The 27,390-nt window shown below is 31.4% G+C and overlaps 1 protein-coding gene across 2 annotated transcripts in view; it reads right to left on the bottom strand.

Moving 5' to 3' along the window:
* Positions 1-27,390, bottom strand: part of LOC111510853 (phosphatidylinositol-binding clathrin assembly protein LAP) — a 131,369-nt gene that overhangs the window by 20,107 nt on the left and 83,872 nt on the right. The window contains exons 4-8 of one of the 2 annotated variants that reach the window (XM_074181900.1): positions 27,187-27,207; positions 9,432-9,534; positions 5,757-5,965; positions 3,142-3,248; positions 2,951-3,081 (exon numbers count right to left, since the gene is read on the bottom strand). In XM_074181900.1, the coding sequence (XP_074038001.1) occupies positions 2,951-3,081; positions 3,142-3,248; positions 5,757-5,965; positions 9,432-9,534; positions 27,187-27,207 (571 nt within the window). The remainder of the gene's footprint in view (positions 1-2,950; positions 3,082-3,141; positions 3,249-5,756; positions 5,966-9,431; positions 9,535-27,186; positions 27,208-27,390) is intronic. The other variant, XM_074181901.1, reaches the window with a different exon arrangement.

The following is a 27,390-nucleotide window of genomic DNA, read 5'->3' as shown; positions in this document are numbered from 1 at the left end:
TCAAAATTTCAGCACACCAAAGAACAATAAAAAATTCAAGAATTAGCTCACATTAAATAGAAAATCAATCAAGAATTGAAAAATAAATTTTCTTTTTTATAGTTTAAAATCTATTTTTGATTAACTATTTATCTCCGAAGAAGAAATTATTTTTTAGGAGACAACTCAACAAGTTAGTAATAACATAAACAGTAACAATAAAGAAGCAGATAATAAATATTTCAGACCAACAATATAAACATTTATAATGACTTCAGAAGTTTGGCCAGTAATTTAAAAATTATAGCAGTTTTTCAATTTTTTTTTAATTTAAATTTTCCATATTCTTCAATTGTATTTGGTAGTTCATTGTATAATTTTATTCCAGCATAATGAATAACATGTTTATCTATACTTCTGATAATTTTGATTAACAGTAAATCATTTGAAATCTAGATAAATGAGGATGTTGGTTAATAATATTTGATGATGCTAACTTTGTTAGTAATATACACACTTCTAGAGACAGTATTTAGTTCTGGTGTGGGAATAGTTTCATCAATAATAAATAACAGATTGAAATGCCATAGGTTGTTTTTTACTAAATTGATGATAGTGCAAATTCTGAATACATATAGTAAAGGAATTTTTGGATTGGAGTTTTTTTTATTGTTCCTGATAACATACCATATACATATATATATACGTGTTTCGGGCTTTTGTATATATACAAAAAACTTGGAAAATATCTTAGGGTGGTCAGCAGAACGGAAGTGTACTCTTATAACACAGGTAATTCCAATATTTCGATAAAATTTATTATCAGCTTCAGGGAAAAGCTACAAAATTTGTATAATGGTGATACAATATAAAGTTAGTGAGGTTGGCCGAGTCGAAAAGAATGTTACATTTAATAAACAATTGAAACATGTCAATACAATAAACAAGTCACTATATTGAAAGAGGTTGACTCCTCACTGGATACAAAGAAGAATATTGAATTAAAATTTACTAAAAATCGTGTTATTTGTTTTAAAATTATGGATTACCGGTAAAAGCCGGTAGTAGTAGTATTTCTTGAATATTGAAGTTTAGTGGTATATCAGTAAGAAATATTTTATTCAGATATTTCAAATGCAGAAAATGGTGTAATTTGAATAGAATATCGAAAATAGAAAAAAATTGCTTTCTCAATGTATATGCAAATTTAATCTACCTTAATTTTTCATCAAGATATATTCCAAAAAATTTCATTGTAAAAAAATTATTATTATTATTGAATCTTGATTACTCATCTAGGGTTTCACCCTTTCACAATCAAACAAACAATTTTAACTTCCACAAATGAAATAATCAATGGCAAAAAATTAAAATTATATACATAGTTTGCTTTAGATCGTTTTTACGGAAAGTAATCCAGTTTTGATCTCAAAAATCAACACTTCTAAATTGGCACAGTAGTTGTTTGAAATACCTCCTGTATCTTATTCGACTCAAGTAAGGCTTTTGATTGCGTATCTCACACAGTATTTATTGAAAAAATTAGGCATTACACTTTGAGAAATACAATTTTAGCTCTTTTCAGTTCGTACCTCAAACACAGGTATCGATTTGTTGTCCTGACCAATGTCAAATCCGATATAAAAGTAATATGATATGGGCCTCGTTATGTGCATAAACGATTATGAACGTACTATGCCCACCAAATATATATTATTGGCTTGGTAAATTCAGGCGAATTATTGATATATTATAAATCTGCAAGCTATATATATATATATATATATATATATATATATATATATATATATATATATATATATATATATATATATATATACATATAATCGATGGATCAGGAACGTATGAATTTCCAAATGGCTCAGGTAAGGTAGAAAGATCTATATATATATATATATATATATATATATATATATATATAAATATAAATCAAGAATGAAATAATTCGTGGACACAACACTCAAAAAATAGGGGCAAACCGCGGACACGTGTTTCTGGCTATTGGCCTCATCAGCGCGGTGCAGCCAAGTGTGAAGATGGGCAACACTTGTTTGCCGAAAGCAGGAAACAACACATACGCACGGAGTCAACAACAGAAGCCAACCGCACATTTGTGGTTTCAGTTAGAAGACCTAGAATTCCTAGGCTACATCTAACATGACCACGTAGGCAGCTACGTGTTGTGTCACGAATTATTTCATTCTTGATTTGTATCATACACACTCGATAAAATCTCTATATATATATATATATATATATATATATATATATATATATACTGTATATATATATATATATATATATATATATATATATATATATATATATATATATATAACAAAAAACTCCATTAATGTTTAACTTTTTTCGTCGATTTATATGTTCAATTAATTGTTTTTTACTCATTTACTCATTTTTACTGCCCTGAAGAAGCTTCCCACTAGAAGCGAAAGCTTGGCAAAGTAAAGCAGAGTTTTTGATTTTTGATTTTTTGACTAAGAGACCCCGTTATTCCATTCTACTGTACATTTCTCCAGTCGCTAAGATTCTCAATATATATACATTCTTTTGTTATCAATTTTAAATACACATGTAATGTGAGCAAATCACTTACTTATTAAGATAAATGGTTCATTTGATGACTCATTTATGAATACATTCACAGACAGATTTGCATTCAATGTAGGTTACAAATCTCACTTTATAATATATTAATTAGTGTTACACAATAGTAAATTCCCACAATTTCTCAAAGTAACAATACCTTTCCTCTCTATAGTATTATTAAATTCTATTATGCAGGGAGTAGTGTGTAAATCTCACATCAGTTGTGATACTTTTCAATGACATTATATAACAGATTCCATATACAGATAATGAATGAGGTATATCTTTGAAGAATATCGCTGGGAGAAAGCTTTACGACAATAAAAAATCAACATTTCAATACCTAGATGATTGAGATGAAGTAGATGATGATTTTTTCCCTTCCATCTGATTTAAATGTTGCTCGAGAGCATCCAGGAGACTGCTTGGTGCCTTAGTGAGATCAGGAATATCCCCTTTATCAATGCCAACATTCTGACAAAAAAGAAAAGATATTTTAGTTAAATGTGACTTGCCAATGATAAGTTGGTTTACCTCTGCTACTTTCAAGAATTCTGCTACTTTGTCCATTCTTACCAAAAACTTCTTATAAACATCAAAAGCTTCCCTGCATTGTTTTTTATTCATATCGAAAAATTTCTCTGCAAAAATTGTATAATACTTAAAATATTCACAAATTAAATTTCAAATCTAGACATATATAATTGACAGAATAGTTGAATGTGAGAAAATATTAATTTCGAAAAGCAATCAATAAGAAAGGGGTAAAAATTCTTAAGATTTTTTTTAAACATCAAGAATTGAAATCAAGATTTCAATTAGTCAGTTTTAACATGACTGTTGCTTCCCAATCTCTCAGGAAAATAGTCCAACCTAGACAGGTTGCATTCTCTCAATTTCTTTTATGAGATCCATTCTAACATTATCAGTACTAATTTTTGGAAATTCCTTACTGAATGTTCCATATACCGAGAGCATGTAAAAGTTGGAACAAATTTGATAAATCTAGTGGGGTAATTGTGAATTTGCTTATGATAAAGAATCAAGTCATTTAAATAGTTTCTTCAGAAAAAACTTCATTTATAAAAACAATGGAGAAGTAGTATAATCCCATAATTGTGGCACCTTTTTTATTCAGTGTTCATAATGTTCATTGAACGATGAAAAATATTTGGATTCACTGCAATATCACATAATTTCCGCATTTGTGGCTCTGTATCCACATCACCAAATACCTCGATACTATGCTTTCCATTAGATGGATTAGCAGACGCGGATTTTTAGAGTTGCGAGCTAGATCTCCTGATCTAACCCCACTAGATTTTTTGTGTGAATACCTTGAGGCAAAGGTTTACATCAACAGACCTAATACTATTGATGAATTCGAAGAGAGAGTTAGAACTGAAATCATTTTAATTAACGCTGATACTCTTACTAATGTTTTGCAAGAGTTTCAAAATTGCCTTGCATATTATCAAGAGACAAAAGGTTTGAAATTCAGAGCCTTAGTTCAATAGTTTGTAGGTTTATTGAGTACTGTTGTCATAAATTAAATCATTACGACTGAAATTTCGAACATACAGTTATGTGATATACAAACAAATATGACATTGATACATAGAAACATTAGTTATTTTCAATGGTATCATCAAGATAGGGTATTGCCATTAAAAAAATATAATGACTCATAAATCGAACAGTGATGACGCCATAAAAAATATGCTTTGACCAACAACTGTACGATTGAAAAAAAAACCTTGACTCTATGTCTTTTTTCCAATGGCCATATCAAGCTTTCACCGAACTTGTTCCAACCTCAACCTGATCATTGTATAAACGAACTTGATACAGGGTATGCTTTGTACTTGTGATGCACTGTTTGAAACCTTTGGTGTAGTAATGAATATTACTGGAGTTTTTTCCGAACACCAAACCGTTATTTTAACACCTCGACACATGTTTCAATCACCAAGTGATCATCTTCAAGAGGAAAATTAAACTAATCATAGGTACAAAGCTACCCTTATTTATACCATAGAAACCTATTCCAGGTACCCGCGCCTTGAGTGCCTTAATTTAATTTTACAAGTGTCTTATGTAATAGTCAGGTAAATCTAATAATTGAAAGAGGAAGATTAAACTAATCATATGTACAAAGCTATCCTTATTTATTCCATAGAAACCTATTCCAGGTACCTGCGCCATGGGTGTCTTAAATAATTTTACAAGTGTCCTTATGTAATAGTCAGGTAAATCTAATAATTGAAATATTATAAGATATATAAAATTAATTTCACATAATACCTTATCTACTATCCTTATGTAATAGTAAGGTGAATCTAATAATTGAAATATTTTAAGCTATATAAAATTAATTTCACAAATTGCCTTATCTACCAATCCTAAATTAATTTTACAATGTGTCCTTATGTAATAGTCAGGTAAATCTAATAAATAAAATATTATTTATACAAGCTATATAGTATAATATTCTATTAGGTATTGGTCCACCATTGTTATTCATAATATTATTATGTAGAAATAATGACCAATATCGAAACACTTGTCGAGGTGTTAAAATAAGGGTTTGGTGTTCGGAAAAAACTCCAGAAATATTCGTTATGCTTTGTGTTTATTTAAACTTCACCATAATATGATTTCATATTTGTTGACTCCTGCAAGTATGATTTCAATTTGTCACTCGACTTTATCAAAGGATTAAAAAATATGGCATAATAGTTTCATGTTATTCAGATCAACAAAAACATAATTCTGGTTCCAATTGAATATTCATTGAACCTGCCAGGATATAACAAATGACTTTCGGTACATCACTGATACATCAGTGTGATATCAAATAAACAAATATATAATTCGTTCTCAATAATGTTTATTTATATTTTTCCACAATAGATTACTACAAAGCAGGATAATTTGTTAAAGGCTTAAAAATATCACCACAAAATAGTTCTTCCAAGCTGAATCAGATATGTCACAGGGTTAATTAGAAAAAAACACAAACTGATTTTTTTCAATCATGAAATATAAGATTTCAATTCGAAATTTGAATATTTAGAAACAATACTTAGTCATAAGGGTTTTTACGGTGAAAGTGACTGAAAAAGAAAAAAGAAAGTGGTAATACTCACCTAATAAATTAATGATGCCATCATTATAGCAGGCAAAAAGTCTTATTAAATCTCTGAATAACAACATAAATGACATGTTGATAACGCCGTTTGTTAGGTCGTCGACAGAACAATTGAATTCTAGGAGTGCATCTAGTTGATTTTGCAAAACAGGAATGGTTTTCAATAATTTATCTGCGTTCATCGTTCTCAGTACGCCATCATCTTTCCTAAAACAGTTATTATGCTGACATATTGCAAATAAAAAATGAGCTTGACTTTTCAGAATATGATAAGATTTCATTCACAATGACACTGTAAAAATATATTTGATATTCAACAGATGTTTGAGCCAGAATATTTTATTCTAATGGCGACCATAGTCGAAAAAGAGACGTCAAGTATAGTTGGGTTGATATTTAATGGTAACGAAAGATTGAATAAATCTCACTACCATAACAAGAAGAAAAGTATGGCCCTGTTATCAAACCCAGCAATGTCTACCTTTCTGGCAGTGAATATTTGAATTGTGGCAAAAGATAAAATACATGTACCTATATGAAACATACATTTGAAATAGAACAGTGAGTTAAAAAAACAGTTCACAGCTCCAATAGGTACATATGGTTATATAGTAGGTATTAGTGTCAGGTCTAGTAAATCAAATGTGTTTCTAAGTAATCATTGTATGAGACTAGTAAGACATATTCTATTTTGTTATTCTGCATTGCTGAACAAAGTGGCAACTAACAAGCATTTCACTCATTGATGAAGAATCTATAAGAATAACAATAGAATAAGGGATACTGAAGAAGAAATACTGAGGGGTTTCGGGGATTTATGACGGGAGACAAGCAAAACCAGTTGCAGAAATAATTTGAGAAATCAAAAAATTAAAAAAAAACAGGAATGAAGAAGAAAAATAGCAAAAACGAAGATGAAATAATACGGCGAGTTAGTACAAAAACTTACATAACAAACTGAGTAGTGAAAGCATGATGTAAATATAAAGCATGAATTATATACTAAGTTGTGAAAAACAGAAATAATAAACTATTTGAAATCGAGTATAAAGAATATATGAATAAATTAACAACCATTTTGAAAAAACTTAAAATTAACTTTCATCAGAGTGAAACATCCAAAGAGTTATGGAGTTGTATTTAAAAAATATGTAATGAAAATGAAAGTAATAATAACATTAAATGCATCAAAACAACTAATGGCGTAACAGTGGGTATAAAGACATCATCTGAAGTTGAAAATGTAATTGATATTTTGAAACTTCTTCCAAAGATCTTATATCAGAACCTTTAGTGCATTTAATAAATATAATTTTCGATACTGGAATATGCCCTGAGGCTTTCCAAATTGAAATTAATAAAAGTGGTGATAAGAATGAAATAACCTATCACATTGATATCTAGTTTGGCAAAAATGTTTGGAAGCAATTGAATTTCGTGAAACTACATTCAATCTAATGGAAAGTTATTCACTAATTAGAAATCAACAAGTTAAATTTAATTTGTATTGAGGGGGTTATATTTCAAGAAGTGAAAAATTTTTGGGAAATAAAGTTTTTGGCTTTCTACTACTCCTTCTTGATACAAAAAAAAGTGGGAATCTTCCAAAGAAAGGAAGTAATCAATTTGAAAATAAGTAACTCTATACATGGACGTGTAGATCATACAAAGAAGTGACTTTCAGACACAAACTGGAAGAAAGCCCTCCTGAAACAGTTACTTTCATATAAACATTGAATTACACGAAAGAGAACAATTCTTCCGAAACAGTTTGTGTCTGAAAGTAACTCATTTGCATGATCTACACATCCATGTATAGAGTAACTTATTTTCAAATTGATTACTTCCTTCCTTTCTTTTGAAGATTACCACATTTTTTTTGTATTGAGATGGACTAGGTAGAAGAAAGCCGAAAACTTCCTTTCCTTAAATTTAATGATATATGTTTATTTATGGAATTCCTTGAAGTACTGTTTTGGGTTCGATGTTATTCAATATTCACATCAATGATTTATTTTATTTTTTATACAAACTGAAGGGAAAATTCAATCTTTTTCAGTTGGTACGGTGATATCATATACCGCTATATAATGGTATAATTTAAAAGTAAGTATGGAATCAGATTTCAAAATTATCAAGAAATAGTTTGATAGTAATTTATTAACGATAAATTTTGAAAAAACCAAATATTTGACTTTCAGTTCTTGCCAAAATGTTTCACCAAAATTATAGTGAGACTCACTGTGTCAAATACTTGGGCATAATGATTGACAAACATTTGAGATGGGATCATCAAACCAATTACTTGCTGAAAAAATTTAAGATTCTCTCGCAAAAATTCAAATATTTGAAGAAACTCTTGAGTATACATCATATGAATTTATTATATTTTGCTTTGGTTCGATCACAACTACAATATGGAATATTAGCCGGAGGCTGAGTGAGTAGAGCCTACTTGGCTGAACTTAATCAAAAATTCTTTCTAAAAATAATCTTTATATATTATAAAATGTCATGAATAAACTCTTATATATATATATATATATATATATATATATATATATATATATATATATATATTATATTATATTATATTATCCGAGTCCCGCAACTGAATAACAATATGATCTTCACCATGACTAAAAATGTCCAACAAGAAAAACTGCAAAAGCAACAAAGTTCAGGTATTTGGTGATGGTCCAAATCGTTGAAAAAAAAAATCAATGAATAATTGAACAACGTCAAAAACCAACTCGTACTTAATAACTGACCAACCAACAGAACTCTTTGGACTTGTAATGCACTATTTTCTAAAATGACCCTCTTAATAAAAATATTTTTAACAGGAAAAGGATTACACTAGGTTAGGTTAGGTCCAAAGTGACCGCAACCCGCAAGGGTTTATTGTGGCTCACATCTATTCACACTCGACCAATTAAACCTAGCTTTTTAACGAAGCTGATTAGTTTGTATGTTGAGTGGTCTTTCAGGTCAGATGGTAAGAGTACGGCTGATTCGGTCCCCAGCGGGGCAGGCACAAAGTATGTGCTATCTACTGTTTCATCATTTTCCAACACAAAGACGATCTGGCCATCATAAAGTTAACGATTTCCACAAATTCAGTTTCTGAGATTGAGAAAATAATAATGAATTAATGTTCAAAACTTATTTAATAATCAAACATGCCATTTATTCATAAAAAACAAAGAGGCTTCAACAGAATAAATTATCTTTCTCTTCAATTAAAGCAATAAAGAAATTACTTATTGCAAACCTTCGACAATTGTTCAATAAGGCATTCCTACCCTTCAGGAGAAAAATCAATGATTATGGCAGAATCATAAGATAGAACAATATTCGTTTGGTGGGTTTTCAACTTGACTTGAGGAATATCATCTTATGACTGATATGAGCTTTTTTGTGGGTATTGAATTGTATTAATTCAAAATCATTAGAGTTGTGAGAAAATTTCTCAATGAAAAAATAAGTCATGCAAGTTTAAATCCAAAAAACATGCCGTACTTCTTGGTAAATTAATTGTTGATAGTTTGAGAATGTCAAAATAATAAATGAAGTTAATGATTTACACGAATATTTAAATATATTCATTACAGAGAAGAAAACCTGATATTCAAGTAAAACAAATTATTAAAACAGACTGAAGCAAACTTACCCCCTTTTAACTTTACAGAAATCGAACGCAACTGTCCTGTATGATAGGGCTTTTTCATTCAAATACCTAGCATATCGTCTTATGAAGGGAGACATATCGTATCCTAGAAATAAAAAAAATAATTTAACGAAAAACAACATTACTCATTTGTATAATTTCAGAAAATAGTCTTTTTGTTTCAATCATGGTAGAACCTATGCTGTTGAGACGTTTGACTAAGGAGTAAAAATCAAAATATACAATATTATTACTGAAATATTTTTTATTTCAATGAAAACGAATCCCACGAATCAAATAATCATTCTATAATGAACAATCCTTATTTATAATTAATATATACTTTTTACAAAGTAGGTCTCTATGATTCAGATAATAACGGTAATGCAAAAGTTCTAATAAGTAGTATAAATAAATCAAAAGTAACTACAAGATAGGCAAATAAATATTTGCATTATTGAAGCAATTATCGACCACACTATAATTTACTAGATATTAATATTTTATTCAGAAATATTTGATAAAGGTCCTACTGAGTATCCATCATTTAGTTACAGTCAAGAAGCTTAAGTACTATTTCTGTAAAAAAAATATTCAATATTTTATTCCTTCGAAAGTAAGAGATGGGAATGACGCCTCCCGTACGAAGACGCCATCGCCAACTGCCAAAAAACTGAACTCTGCTCATTCGAGACCGCCAAACCAGAAATAATTTTCTTTCTCTCTCTCTCTAGCTTTCAATGCCAACAGGTAACTGGAAAACACTGGGCTCAGAGAGGGACAGAAAGCGATTTCCTGTTTGGCAAACGGTACCAAATCCTGATTTTGCAACAGATTACCTGTGAGCCCCTCATTTATCTTTGATGTTTGTCCGTCCCAGTGGATGGAGTTTTCGTGAAGGAAATCGGCATGCTCAAGAGTATGCGCAAGTGCAGATCAGTTTAAACATTGCACTCCTACTCTTGACCGGTCTAGTACCACTGATGATATCTATGGCAGATGGAAACATCTGGTTTTGGGCTCTGGTTTGATCTATATAGTTGCCTGATGAGAATGCTATATTCAAAATTAAAATTACCAGTTTAATCTTCCTCTTGAAGATGATCACTGGGTGATTGGAACACGTGTCGAGGTGTTAAAAATGACGGTTTGGTGTTGGAATTAAACTCCAGTAATATTCTTTACTGCACCAAAGGTTCCAAACAGAGCATCACAAGTATATTAAAAATTAAGTTAAAGAAGTTGCGAGGTCGATTTTTTAAATTTCATATCTGGTATGATAGGATGAAAAACTTTTGAAAAATGTTCTGACATAAAAGTATTAACTATAATTCCAACAGTTTGAAAACATTCAAATGGTTGGGAAATATTTAGTAGTTTAGAATAATCAACTGAATTGGCTTTATTTTTCAATGAATGTATTGCAAGAACTTTTGAAGGATGAAGACAAAGCTCATTCGATTGGTGGCGTCGGTTTTCAATTGCTTCATCCAACCATTTTTTAACTGATTGGATTTTATTAAATCACTGTTTCGTACAGCTTAACATTTTGATTCTTGTAATGATCGCATTAACATAATTATTTTTAGAACACTTACTTAAGAAGAAGTAAGAGAAGCTCTGAAACCATTTGTATGGTGAACTTTTTCAACTGCTTCGAATTAAACTCACTTCTATTCAATATTATAATCAGAAACCTACTTTATATATGATTAAACTTGTTTTTTTTTTATAATCGATTATTGTGAAAATATTGTGAAATTAAAAATTGAATGCAAATGCTAGTACCAAGTCAATTAAATTCACGACAAAATTATAATTTCAGAACGAAAGTTTTCCCAAATACTGTTTACAATTTTAATCAATATTTTTTGTGATTTTGAAGTTTTTTGTAACTTGTTTTCTATTCATGCATCACACTTAGTATACAAATAATTCTAAAATAATATCACACAAAAATACAGCAATTGGAAGCAATTTATCAGATTAAAATATCAAGCATGCAGAGCATTTCTGATTTGAAAACATTATACAGCGGTGTAAATTTCTTGGCGTTGTCATTAATTCAAACATATCATTATTTACAACATACATGCATAAACGTACATATTCAAAATCGGTCAACTCAAAATTTTGTGTACAATGATCATGGAGAAACAAGCGATATTTTCATTTTCAGTATATTTCTTCAATGGATTAGGGTTGAATATCTTGGAAAAGTATAACGATATCGTAAAATATCATAAATTAACCACGAACATAATTGGAAAATGGACAGAATATTCGATATTATACGAGGAATATACAGGGTTATTAAAACTGAATGTTTTCAATCAGAAAATTGTTCAATTCATCAAACTAGCTTTCTTTACAACGTTGAACCTACTACTATGTGGTCTACATTAAAATAATTCTAATTTTAATCATATTATAATTGAATAGAACTGGCCGATACTTGATGAAAATCCGTATCAAAACTCATCAATACAGTTTATTGTATGATTTTCATTAGGAAGGGTTTTACAAAAACCGCGACACGCGTTTCGCTATACAATATCTTCCTCAAGCGTAAACTAAGTTAATTACACGTGTCGCAGTTTTTGTAAAACTTGTAAAAATCCTACAATAAACTATATTAATTAGTATCATTCCAGTTCACAATACAAAATACTGCAAATTTATCTAAATCTGATTCATTTATTTCTTAAACGTAATTTTTTAAGCGTCAACCCAATGCTCCTTTGAGAATCAGTTCTTCTGTAAATGTAAAGTATAAAAAAGATTCAGATATATAATTACTCATATATACATTATTTCACAAGACCTGGAAACGCAAACAATATTAAATGAACAAGGAAAATACAAAGAAGGCTTCTGAATGATGAATTTTGAAAGATATTTCCTCGACTAGTAGCATTTTTTTTTCCTGTTACACATGTTCATTTTTGTGAAACTCTCCAAAAGTATTTTCAATAAATACATTTTACTTCGAGAGCATAGACATAAAAAATGTTTTTTTTTCAGGACATTTTCTGAATAAGTTATTCAATAATTTTCAATTCCGTTTTCAGGAACCGATTGTCTGAAGTTATTTCTAGGACAACTAACACAAGATATATTTCTTATATCTTGTGTTAGTTGGTCATCTATTTTTTCTGTCACTCAATAGAATGTATTAAAACATACTTTGACATTTCATTTACTTTCTATTCTGAATATTCGTGAAATCTTTCACACAACATTTGAAATTATTGAAAATATGAAGTATTTTCAGAGAATTTATCGAGAAAAATTTCAGCTTTTATATACCAAAACTATGCATTTATTTTTGTGTATTTTCACTCTCATGTCTAGGTGTATTTGAGTTTGCTACTCGTTTGGTCTTCACAAAACTAAACTATTAGCGTCCGATTATAAGGGTGTTTATTAAACACGCGACAAAAATGTGAGGGACTATTCCTTTGAATATTCTAAGGATATTTTGTCCATTGATGTTTTTCGATAGGGCGTTTTGTTTCGAAGATACGGAGCGAAAAAGAATTTCGATAATAACAATGGATTACCAAAAATTATATGTAATGTTTTTGATTCTACAAGAACTGTTAAAAATGACTACCTACCCCCCGCTCAGATGCAAGAATCCAATCTTCTCCTCATCGACTCCCGAACACTTTCAAAAATACCAGAAGCGTTTCTGATTGCGTTACACTCAGCAATTATCCGATTTCTCAAACCTTCCACTGTAATCGGAATGTTGTTGATAGGTACCAATGGAAATGTTAGATTTTTTTATTACTTACTTGGTGGGTCCAGTGTAGTAAGCTATACTTTTATTTCGGCTACGTTAATAATTTTGAAACTACCAAAATTGTTATTGTCGACATTCTTTGTCGCCCTGTATCTTCGTAACAAAGCGCTTTATCAAAAATCATCAAAAGACAAAATATCCTTAGAATATAGTCCAAGGAATAGTCCCTTAATTTTTTGCCGCACGTTTAGTAAGCACCCTGTAGAATGTATGTGACTCACTCTATAATAAAAAACCATTCATATTATAGGAAACAGGCGATTGTGAAACCACTGACTTGATAATAATTTGTCATGTAAGAGCGGCGGTCCGATGTATAAACAAAACATGCAGAGCGTAAACAAAGAGTGCATTTCAAACACTAATAAAATACAATATAATGGTAATTATCCACAATATGATGCCTACAATTCCTCGGCGTTATTATTACTAGCTGGTAGCATATAATATATAAAAATCTGTTTTCGAACCAGGCCTCTTTGATTCAATATCCTTTCAATAATTAATAAGTTTTACCGACATAAAGTAGTACTATACATACTCTTAGGAATAATACAGGAAAGCGAATACATATCAACGATTATGAGTTTTAAGATATGAGTAATTAATATCAAACGTATATTATTTACACAGACGTTCAAAGATCGAAGTTTATTTAGTTTAGAATGGAAATATATTTCTGAAAAATTTATACAACATATACTTTATTGAAAACTGACTAATATTTTTATAGAGCTGATAAAATATACTTATTAGTGTAACAGTTTTTTCTGGTATTATTAAATATGAAAACGTGATTATAACAAGTCTGTTCTAATGGAACATATACAACTAATTGCAGCGATACTTTCCTAAATTACAGTAAAAAGTTGAATCGAAACAACGAAACTCCCATTACCAAATTATTGAAACATTATGTCGAACCGAATATTTGCAACATTTTCAATTCAAATGATAAGATCCAGAATATCAGACTAGATGATATGAACCATATCATTCATTATTGAAATCTATTATCACACTGATATATTCTTTGAAAGTAGAAGATCTGAATCAGGTACGACATTCGACCCTCTGTTTAATCGATGAATATGACTAATTGAACATCAAAAAACATTTATAATCAAGTGTTTTTTTAATTATCTATAATTGTTTGATTTGAAACATATTCAAGATCAATTCACATTAAACACCAAGGCCCGATTTATACATAATATACGAGGGAAAAGAAAGTGCACGAAAAACACATAATGGAGAAATACAGATTTTCATTCCCTATACATTGTTTATTCATTTATTTTGATCATCTTGATTCGCTTCTAATTCATGAGTTATTGAATAAAGCATTGCATTGCATCTTCTTCACGTATTACCTATATGCAATGATCACGCATGCTCCCCGGATGCAAATTCTAATGAGCATGCCTGGGACTATCCAGGTACAGTGTTGCCACAAGTCATTTTTTCATCGAGATAGATTTCTGGAAGGGAGCGGGGTAGAACCGGGGTGGAACCACATTCACATGATGACACCAATCACAGTGACTTATTGACGTATACCTATGATTGTTGTTCTTTGTTCTATGATAAATTTGACGATCGTAATCAAAAACATGTCAAATGTCATTGCATCCAAATTTGGGATCGATGTGTTTTCAAACCATTCCTCGAAAATATTAGCTTTCATGTTCTTATGATAGTCAACATTGCAGTCCTCATTTTTTTCCATATCCTTTATTTCCTCCGCAATGCACAATTAGTCGCGATCCTTTGTTTGCAAGCTTGTTTGGCGTACACATTCACGAACCATCAGTCCACCCTTTCATTATTGTGTCGTTAGTGTCACACCAAGTTTTGTCCAAATAGAAAATTTGTTACGCAATTCTACTATTCTTCTGCTTTCCATAACTGTTTGACGCTTGTTAATTATTTTAAATCTAAATCCTAGTTTCTTTCTCCAATTCTGTAGAGTTTTGTCACAGCAGCTCACGTTATGGCCGGTAGTATTCAATTTATTCCTTATGATTTCAATGTAGGAATCTCATTGATTTTGTAACAGTTCATTGATTTTGTAACAGTCGTATATTGTTTTTTCAATGATTTTATTAGATGAAGATCTAAAAGTTTTGGTAATCCTGTATCACATCGCGTCTTGCGTCCATAAGGTTTGTTTTTGACTATTTCAGGTACTGTTGCGAAAGGAATTTCGGTCAAATCTGATGTAGCTTGTAATTGTTTGTTTACCTCGAAACCAACATGCAGATTCTTATATACATTGAAATATAGTCTCAGTGTTTCAATATTCAAATGCATCCGAATCTTATTCCCTGGTATATCTTTTTCGCATTGTTCACCATCGCTATTGGAATCACTACACTGGAAAAAGTATGCGTTGTTATCACACTCGTTATTACTATTAGTACTTGTCCAAAGACGCCACATTTTAAATAGATAACAAAAATTTTAAGTAAATATAACTGCACCAATATCGAATTTCGACACTCAAATCGCGATCAGTTCCTGAACTGAACACGACGGCGATAACCAAAGGCCGCATTCCACGATTTCTATTCGTCACCGTAACATGACTTCAAATTCAATTTTATGATTCTTCAGACAATCACAAAACTTGGTTAGTAAAAATTATCCAATACGAAACGCCAGTCCACACATAGAAATGCTGCCGGTTCATTTCTATGTAGGAATCTCATTGATTTTGTAACAGTTCATTGATTTATGACCTTTGAGGGTGCCGACAACTTTAATAGTGTACAATATCGGTTACTTCGACTATATATATATATATATATATAACTACATTTACATCACGCACTGAGATTGCACATAATATAAACATTTCCACATTTACGTTCTCAACTTTAACTAAAAATGTCGAATGTCATATCACAAACATCAAATAACATTTCACACGCACAGAGCATGATCACGGCGCTCGGTATCATTGGAAGAGCAAAAGAGTATTGTAGTGTAACTCAGTACTCAGTCACAGAATATCGAAACTATCGGTGTAAGACAGTGTTTCTCAAACTTTTCGAATTCACGGCTCCCTTATGTTTTTTGAAGGTTCTCGCGGCGCCCCGAACGTAAAGACTACACTAGATATTTAATTAATAAAAGTAGGTAGGTGGCTGTCTGAACGGATTGCATTTTGTAATTAACGATACTATCATATTATCACAGGATTTTTATTAATAGGTATTACTCTCAGTTATCTATGTTGTAAAACGTTGTACCTTCAGACTCCCCGTGGCCCACGGCGCCCCAGTAAAGGTTCCACGGCGCCCCAGGGCGCCGCGGCGCACACTTTGAGAAACACTGGTGTAAGACATCGACATAACCTTTATATGTCGGTGGTGTAAGAGTCTTACAGTAAGACACAACCCAAGGAATCGCCGCCAGCGGCGCCAGACACTCAGTCTATGCCAACGTTGCTAAGGGTACTCGGCTCATGTAACGCGGTAGATTCAAAATCAAACCTAAATATTTGTTCATTTTTTCAATTTTTATTTTACATTCTTTTGCTTTAATTTTACATTCTTTTGCTTTATATCTGAGCGGGGTACATTTACTTGAGGGGAGCGAGAGGGTGAAATTGAGTTCAAGGGGGGTATAACTACCCCGTACAGGGTAGCTGTGGTAACAGTGTCCAGGTGGACGTATGAGACCGCGGAAGACTACATACGTACAAAAATAAACTTCTTGTTACGCCCATAGAGGAGTGGAATAACATGACCCAGAAATATATTCGAATGCTAATTCCTGGAATGTTTCGGAGCACGAAATCTATTGCCCAAATTAGGAGGCAACACCCAATATCAAAAAACTGGTTTATTGTTTTCTTTTTCGTTATCGTTTAATTGTTAAGTTTTCCATAATTGTAAATAATCAAGAGCACGCAGAGAAAGCGCAATGCTTCATTCAATAATTAATCAATTTGAAACGAATCGTAGGATCAAAAGGGAAGACGAAAAAAAATAGAGAAAATGAACCAACCTTGCAACCGTTGGTTTGTCCTAATCAATGATATAATCTTTAACATAATTATTCATACAGGGTGACCAAAAATATGTAATTTTTTAATTAAATTGATTTATACGCCAAGAAGTATGTATGTAATGTATTCAATACAAAATACATTTTAATTCATGTGTACAGTTTCATAAAAATTTCAATGGATGATTTTGAGCATCATCGAAAATCTGTATTCCACAGCACAGGGTGTCTTAAACCTGGATAATACTAACATAACTTTGTCTTACCTAGTGTAGTGTGTGTAAATCGGATCTCATTATGAAATATGTTTGATGTGAATAAATATGAGATGAATTTCCACCCATTTTTTAAAAACACTGTCAAAATTGGGCTAAAACTTCAAAATTATACATTCTTCATTGTATTTATTTCTCAAAGCAGTCACCCTTTTATCAAACACGAAGTAATATATTAAAAAAACATTTTATTGCGAGATTTTCACTCGGTTTTACAAAAACGCAATACGTGGCGAAACACGTCTTACGTTTTTGTTAAACTGTTTAGTGAAAATCTCCCAATAAAGTGTTTTTTGAAATCGTTAGTTATGGATTTTTATCAAGTATCGGCCAATTCCATCATATAAACACGAAGTATGACATCCACTGAAATTGAGAGAAGTTTCAGTCAGCTCAAGTTTATTTACAACATTTAAAGTTGACTATGCAATGTTGCGTCTTTTTCTATCGTACGGGACAGGGTACTGGACATCTCTGGCGTACATCTCCACTCGCATCATTTTTGCATTTTAAAGCTCGCCAATCGTCTCTCAGGTCAAAGTTGTCACAGAAAACCATTTCTATAATCATCGTGTTCACAATGAAACAGCGAATATTTTGATATTTGTTTATTAAACAGATGGGTGTAAATTACTAGTATCGCCTTACCTGGCTACACATGTCAACCCAGTAGTTACGCCAGTAAAAATAGCCAACCCAAAGTTTGCATGATATGTTCAATTGGTTCCACACTTTCGATTGGTACAAAATATAATCAATGTATATCTAACACAAATGTTCAAAAACGTCAGTTTTGAATTTTCAAGTTATTGTAGTCTACACAGGTAACCCATTCGCGATTTATTTTTTAACATACTTTACTACATTTTTATAAAATAGTGGGCTGTTCAAAACATCAAATTTTGTGTGAAAAATGGAATTATTTAGGTGTTCAAAAACACTGAAATGTTGACAGTGACATATGGTGATTACACTCAGCCATAAAAATGTTTACAAGAATTTACAGAAGCTCCAGAAGATGTGAATGACGACGCTCCTCCTGAACGACCCAGAACATCAACAACCGATGATAATGTTGAGAAAGTGAAGGAAAAAATGTTCTGGAAAATTGTCAAATCACTATTGGAGAAGTTGCTGAGGATGTCGGCATATCATCTACTCACCTTTACTCACATTCCTTCTGCGTAATTTTTTGGCCAACAACAACCACAATATTCACCAGACTTGTCACCCTGCGACTTTTTCCTGTTCCCAAGATTCAAGAAAACCATGAGAGAACAACGTTTCGCGACGACTGAGAAGATAAAAACCGAATCGCTGAGAAAGCTCGAGGACATACCAAGAAGTGCATATAAGAACTGCTACGAGGATTGGAAAAAACGCTGGCACAAGGGTATGATATCCGACGGGGAATGATTTGAAGGGGACAGAATATAATACATATTTTTTGAGAAAGATTTAAATTCACCTTATTTTTTGAACAGAATTTTCATCCTTTGAACAGAATAGTGATCTGCGTTTCTTATTGGGATTTTAGAAAATAACAGAAAACGCTCTATATGAAACATTTTGTAACACTAAAATAACACGAATTTACCAACAAAATTTCTTTTGATGTTCTCATGTTTGATGTCTTGACATCTGTTTTATTAACGAACTGAGTAAGTAAGGATATTTCCGTCACTAAATTCTCAGAGTATTCTTTGAAGTTTTAACTATCTCAGTTATTAATGTCAATGCATTTTGTTGCTCTCTCTACTATTGTTGTCTAAGTTGTTGATGGAATCATCAGAGTAATGGGAATTTTAAACTTTTGAACTTGGTGCATTTAGAGGTACATTATGACATTAAGAAAATCTTAAATTTCTCTCACTTTCTATTTCCAATATGATAATGTGTCATGAACTAAATTATAATAATAATTCCTGATTCGACAAATTCAGTAGAAGTGGCCCCACTACTCTATTTTATTTTAATTTGATGTAATCTGCAATTGAATAACTTAATATTTGTGATTTTGGGATAACTGACCGAAGACAATAAATTAACCAAATGGACATATTCAATGTCCACTTGACAGATACGTACAGAAAGGTGATTATTCAATTATATTTATTACCGATTCGATATTAGTGAAAGGTGAAATTTTGGTTAAATCAGGAGAAAGTTGAATTTTCGGTGAATGATGAAAATGGTCATGAGACATTTGGACTAGAATATTTGAAAATTCAGCCAATACGAATAAGATCATCCTGAGATCAATTACTTTGAAACCGCATACAATTTCAGAGAGGTGAAACTAGTGTTTATGTACAACAAGGTTTTATAAGAGTGGATGTTTGAAAAAATGGCGATTAAAAGTTATTAACTGAATATATATATATATATATATATATATATATATATATATATATATATATATATATATATATATATATATATATATATATATATATATATAGGGTCCTGCAACAGTGGCGCGGTGTTCCACATCTCTATATAGGAAGCAGATAGGAATCTAATTTTCTATAATATTACCTTATTGCTTGAGCTCGACAAAATAAAAATATTGACGGTCACACAGGGTGTTCGATTTTTTCTGGGCGGATCCCAACTGTGTCTTTTTAAATGGCAACCTATATTTTTTATCGCTTTTTCGGTTTCTTCATAGAAAATAAAATAAACTTTATGTATATCTGCACTTCGAAAATATTGACGGTTTTCGAGATATCTAGCATGACAAGTTTTTTTTTTCCAATATTCGTCACTCAGAATATTTGAAATTATAAAGTGGTGCCAAGTCCAGTTGAAATTTTTTTTTGGTCGAATATTCTACATTGGTAACTCTCTCAAACGATATATCTGAAATCGACCTGTGATATACAGGGTATGAAAAACCGCTTGCCAAATATTGTAAATGAAAATTTGCAAAATCTTCCTTAGATTAAATGGAACACCCTGTATATTATTGATCCATAAGAAGCGCCAACGAAACCTCTACAAATTTCATTAAGTATTCCCTATGGCTAAGTTCAATAGTATATATATATATATATATATATATATATATATATATATATATATATACAGGGTGTCCCTGGACTTCCTCTTTTCCTCTCGGGAATGTATAGATGGGGTTAAAATATCACCAGTACTTCATATAACTTTTTTTTCTAAAATCCTTCGTTACCAAGTAACGGGCCCTCGAAGTTACAAAATGAAAAATGTTTTTCTTTGATAACTTTTCAAGTGAATATTCAAAATCATCCAAATTTTGGTAATTGACTAAACAAATGAATTCCTTCGATGAGCTTTCATGCAGGAGTCAGTTGTTTTGCTACAAAGTCAGGAACGGACTACCCCCGATGGTCCACACCCCAAAACTTTTAAATGACAGATATTTTTCAATATTTTTCAACAAATTAAGGTTACTTGGACAATTTTATGAATAAAAGTACTCGTGTGGAAAGTCGATCGGAGCAACGAGTCTTGATAAAAATGTAGTTTCACTCGACATCAAACCCGCTCGTCCACCATTATTTGAAATGAATAATTATCAAAGCAGAAATAATAATGATAACGTTAATTCAACAACATTTATCCTGAGATGTCTACCATTATTCGAAAATATTAGTTTTTAAGGAAAATGGAAATGATAGGTAAAATGTTCATAACGAATTTTTATAATGCAAACACGTTTAACTAACGAAACTCAAGAGCCTCAAGAGCAAACAGAAATGAAAAATTCGCTACAGAAACTGCTCGATATGACCACCTTCTCTCTCTATACATTTTCTTAGTCTGCGAAGACACCCTCTCTGTACTTGAAATAGCATTCCAGGGTCGTTTCGTATGGCTTCACAATGTAATGTTTATTCTATTCAACAATGCATCTCTTGTGTGAATAGGTGTAGCGTCAACAAGGCTTTTTAGATGCCCCCACAGAAAGAAATCCAATTAATTTAAATCCGGAGACCGCGATGGCCATGAATATGGCCCACCTCTACCAATCCATCTATTGTGGAAAATATGGTTCAGATGGTCACGCACAATCAAACTAAAATGAGGAGGAGCGCCATCATGCATAAACCACATATCTCTTCGGGTTTGCAATGGAACATGTTCCAAAAGTCCATTCAAATCGTTCTGAATGAACTCCAAATAACGTTCTCCATTCAATCGGTTCTGTAGAACGAATGGTCCTATAAGATGGTTTCCTATGATACCAGCCCAAATATCCACGTTGAATTTCCGTTGGTGTTTGGTTTGCAATATCCCATGGGGATTTTCTTCGGCCCATATATGGAGATTATGAGAGTTGATAACTCCATCTCTACTGAAACCTGCTTCATCAGTGAATAAAACTCGATTAATAAAAGTCATATCCTCTCTTTGCCTATCCATGAACCAATTGCCATATTCCAGTCGTGCTGGAAAATCTTGAGGTGTCATGGCATGTACCTTCTGGATGTGAAATGGGTGGAGCAGTTGTTCCCTAATTATTCTATGAATAGTGGACTTGGATGTATGGAACTGTTCTGATAGATTTCTGATGCTCATTGAAGGATCATCAGCGACGGCTTCCAAAATATTTTCCTCCAATACAACGGTACGTACAGTCCTAAGAGCGCCCTCACCACCTCATTTTGGCAAAACTGTACCTACAATAATATCGAAATAAAACAACGTGCTCAAATTAATTATCAATTATTACATACCTGTCTCCCTCAAGCTGCGATCGACACGCTCGAATGTTTCTCTTGACGGTACCGTTCGATTGGGAAAATGCTCGGAATACAGACGACGAGGTTCTGAAGCATTACAAAATGCTCGTCCATAAAATACATGCATATCTGCATATTCATTGCATGTAAACTGTTCGGCCATATCAAAAAAATTCAAAATATCCTATAGAATATTGGCAATACAATGATAGTCATATGACAACGCACCACTCAACAAAACAAAATCGTATTCCAGTTTCTCATTTTTTATCAAAACTTTCTAAAAGGTTTTTTTGTCAACATCTGTGAAAGAAATGGAACATAATTATTCCCTGGATATTTTTCACCTGATCATGTGCAGCCGTTTTTGTAGTTCATTCGTTTGCTTTTTATTAGTATAGTAAATATTTTTCCGATGTGCGTTTTTTCAGCTAAATTTAGATTCGTGTTAAAGAATTTCTCCCATAACATTATAATTATCAGTGAAACTCCTCAACAGTTTAGCTGTGAGCAAGAATTTGAAACATTCGAATGTTGAGTTTCATGAGATTCAGATAACTGATCAACACGAAACGTGATTATTCCACACGTATTATGTACATACAAAATATGGAATGAATTCGATATTCCATAGTAGAGTAGCTTGTTAGTTTAAAAACACCACGAATCTACAGAACTTGATATTTCTTTTGAAAAAATATCTGCTATCACAATTGTGACTTAAACTTCCATATAGGTACTGTACTTTTTGTTTACGACTTCATTTTAGCATACTTTGTATTATTCCTGTTATAAATGTTGTTGAATTAACGTTATCATTATTATTTCTGCTTTGATAATTATTCATTTCAAATAATGGTGGACGAGCGGGTTTGATGACGTCGAGTAGAACTACATTTTTATCAAGACTCGTTGCTCCGATCGACTTTCCACACGAGTACTTTTATTCATAAAATTGTCCAAGTAACCTTATTTTGTTGAAAAATATTGAAAAATATCTGTCATTTCAAAGTTTTGGGGTGTGGACCATCGGGGGTAGTCCGTTCCTGACTTTGTAGCAAAACAACTGACTCCTGCATGAAAGCTCATCGACGGAATTCATTTGTTTAGTCAATTACCACAATTTGGATGATTTTGAATATTCACTTGAAAAGTTATCAAAGAAAAACATTTTTCATTTTGTAACTTCGAGGGCCCGTAACTTGGTTACGAAGACTTTTAGGAAAAAAAGTGATACGAAGTACTGGTGATATTTTGACCCCATCTATACATTCCCGAGAGGAAAAGAGGAAGTCCAGGGACACCCTGTATATATATATATATATATATATATATATATATATACAGGCTATATATATATATATATATATAAATATATATATATATATATATATATATATATATATATACAGGCTATATATATATATATATATATGTATATATGTATGTATATATATATATACATATATATATATATATATATATATATATATATATATATATATATATATATATATATATATATATATATATATATATATATATATATATATATATATATATATATATATATATATATATATATATATATATACAGGCTATATATATATATATATATATATATGTATATATGTATGTATATATATATATATACATATATATATATATATATATATATATATATATATATACAGGCTATATATATATATATGTATATATGTATGTATATATATATATACATATATATATATATATATATATATATATATATATATATATATATATATATATATATATATATATATATATATATATATATATATATATATATATATATATATATATTCGCATTTTCCCGACTAACCAGATGCCGTTGAGAAAGTTGTGAAATTCCGAGTATATTCGGAAAAACAGAAATTTCGGAAAATGGTTTCTTTTTTTTTCTGGCTTTATTTTTCGAAGGATTCGAAAATGAATTGGACTTCCACATTGCCACTTTTCCCTGCTACATAATGGTGTTTTCACATTTGTTATCCAACGTTTCTTCTTCCGGTCACCATAATCAACTTTATTTTTTCTTATGGGCGCTACACTGGATTCTTTCTGTTTTGAATAGAACCAGATTTTACTTTTTCAATGATGTATCATAAGTTATCATTTGAAAAAAAAAATAATTCTTATGATAATAGGCTTTGACTTCGATGTTTCTAAATTTGACTTTCAATTTGTTACACTCAATGACACTTTGTTATTGTACAAGTCATTGAATGTTTGGCGAAAAATGTCTTTCACGAATGAAGAAAAAAAGTAATGATACAAATTTAGTACAAATACGATAGAAACAGTGTTAGTACATCGGAAATGTATTCAAACTTGTATCCCGAAAGCCGACAACCACATCGAACTATGTTCAAGTTATTGGATCAAAATCTCACCGAGTTTTGTTCGTTTTGAAAAACCAATGAAAAAATACGGAGACAGAATCAACAATGAGGTGCGTATAAGGTAAATTAGACGTGTCTCTTTCAATGAAAATAGAACTTTCAACAAACAACAATATAATTAACTGAAATGCAAAGACAAAAGTAAATCACAGCAAATGCTCAAAATTCTGGTCTTGTTCATAATTACGCAACTGTGTCCTTCTTCGAATATTATTGACTGAACAATTAATTTCCCTCCTCCTCAATCTTCCGAACTATCTGACAATGCTGTGTTAAAGGTCCTAAATATTTTGATATTCCTTCTGACCTTAAACTTTATTTTTCAGTGTACCCCATAACAATGTATCCATACCACTCAAGTCTGGAGACTTTGCTGGCCACCTCACCGGCCTCACCAGGTAATAGACACTCATCTGTTAGTATACGGTGGAGCACCATCATGTTGAAACCAGATGTTATAGTTAGCCAAAGGTAGATCATCCAAATAGTCTTCGAAAATCGACAGTAAAAACTGGTGATAGGTTTCTCCATACAGAATTCCGTCAAATAAATGAGGACACATAATGGGGAATGTTCCTCAATTTGGGTTATTACAGCAAATGCAAGTTTGAACAAAATAAAGTTGAGTTTATTTCATGAGTTTTCCAAATCCACCTCGCAAAGTATTCAAATTGATGTTTCAAATGTTGGGTTTTAATTTTTAAAGGGATTGGTTTCTAATTCACATATTGGCAACAGCGCCCATATCAAGTTGAAATAATGTATACGTACCATATTCTACTGAAAAAAAATGAAAATTATCTTTATAAATGAATCAACAATTAAGGCAAAATATAAATTATAGTTCAATACCACCTCCACAAGCCACATAAACAACAGTTGTTTTGTAATTTATTTATATAGAAGATAGGTTAGGTGCACAAAATGTCATATGTCACAGAAAGTCTCGGAACTCGGAACATAAGTAAACAGAACAGCCCGCCTCTGAAATATAATTTAAAAAAAAAAGGTTGAAATGATAAGTTTGAAATGCGTTGTTTTAGAGCTCTCTTATGAAAACTACTTGATTTTCGTCAGGAGGAACATTGCCCATTCTATCTTTGTAAATTCCTGCCCACGTGTTAATATTAAATCGCACTTGAAGTCGAATTTCTCAGAACTTCCTGGGGTTGTTTATGCTCCAAATGTGTTCGTTATTTCGGTTGAATATTACACAATTCGTAAAAGTGCTCTAATCTGTCCAAATTACATTTTCCAGGAAAACAGGAAAATCAGATCTCCTTATTTGCCAATTACAAAATTCAAATCGCCTTTCGGGATCACCTGGATGCAATTTTTGGGATATGTGTATTTTGAAACATTTTAAGCCGCTTTTTTGAGATGTCTCTAAGCACTTGTATGACAAATATTAATTTCGGAGGAAATTTGACGTGTAGATTTCCCCAGATTCATGTTTATCTGCAAATTATTAATTTTTATTGAAAAGGACACAATGTCTAACTTACCTCATACATACCTCATTTATCAAATTTTCTTTAGTTTCCTGGTCCAGCCTGTCTCCGTATTTTTTCCTGGGCTTTTCAAATGAACCAAACTCTGTGAAATTTTTATCCAATATCGTCTTTCGGGATACAAGTTTAAATACATTTCCGATGTGCTAACACTGTTTTTATCGTACCTATTTGTAATAACTTTGTATCATATCTCTTTTTTCTTCATTCGTGAAAGCCATTTTTTGCCAAAAATTCAATGACTTGTACAATAACAAAATGTCATTTTTCTTTTTTTGTATCAAGATGGAGTAGTAGAAAGCCAAAAACTTTCTTTCCCAAAAATCAAAGTCAATATTATGACAAGAATTAATTTTTTTCAATATCTCCAATTTTATTAAAAAAGAATGATAACTCATGATACATCATTGAAAAGGTTAAATTTGGTTCAATTCAAAACAGAAAGAATCCAATATAGCGCCCATAAGAAAAAATAAAGTTGATGATGGTGGCCGGAAGACGAAACGTCGGATATCAAATCTGAAAACACCATTATGTAGCAGGGAAAAAGTGGCAATGTGGTAGTGCAATTTATTTTCGAAACCTTTGAAAAATAAATTCAGAAAAAATAAAAACCATTTTCCGAATTTTCTGTTTGTTCCGGATATCTCTGGATATACTGGGAATTTCAGAACTTTCTCAACGTTAGTCAGGTAAATGCGCAACTTTGTCCCAATTCAACCATCTTCGTATCTCTCATAGTTTCTGAAATCCCAATGGTGAGGATCGAATTTGAAACATCCTATATAGATCAGAAGCCAGAATAACAGATTTAGACTTTTGTCAGTTGTAACTCAATTATACTCTGGGAAAATTTCAGAAATATTAGAAGTTTTGTGTCATGAGTTATAGTAAGTGTGCAGTCTGAAAAATCAACTAAAGCTACTGTTCAATGTGGAAGTGCATCTGCCTACAAGGCCTACAACTGCCAAACAAAACTTACCAGCTCTAGCGCTAAGGATTCCTGGCAAAATGAAAGGAAAAACAATAATGATTATTTAAAAAACATTGGATATCAATAAAAAAATGATTCAAAAATTTGTTTACGATCATTCCAACAATATATTATATGTGCACCAACACAAAATGTAATATTTGTAAATGTGAATGTATATTATGTCATATGTGAAGAAAGTAAGTTTTCTAC

The sequence above is a fragment of the Leptinotarsa decemlineata genome, unplaced genomic scaffold (genome assembly GCF_025532065.1).
Source record: "Leptinotarsa decemlineata unplaced genomic scaffold, Ldec_3_MD MMD2_tig00026317_RagTag_RagTag, whole genome shotgun sequence".
Lineage (NCBI taxonomy): Eukaryota > Metazoa > Arthropoda > Insecta > Coleoptera > Chrysomelidae > Leptinotarsa > Leptinotarsa decemlineata.
This window is presented reverse-complemented; position numbering and strand designations above follow the sequence as displayed.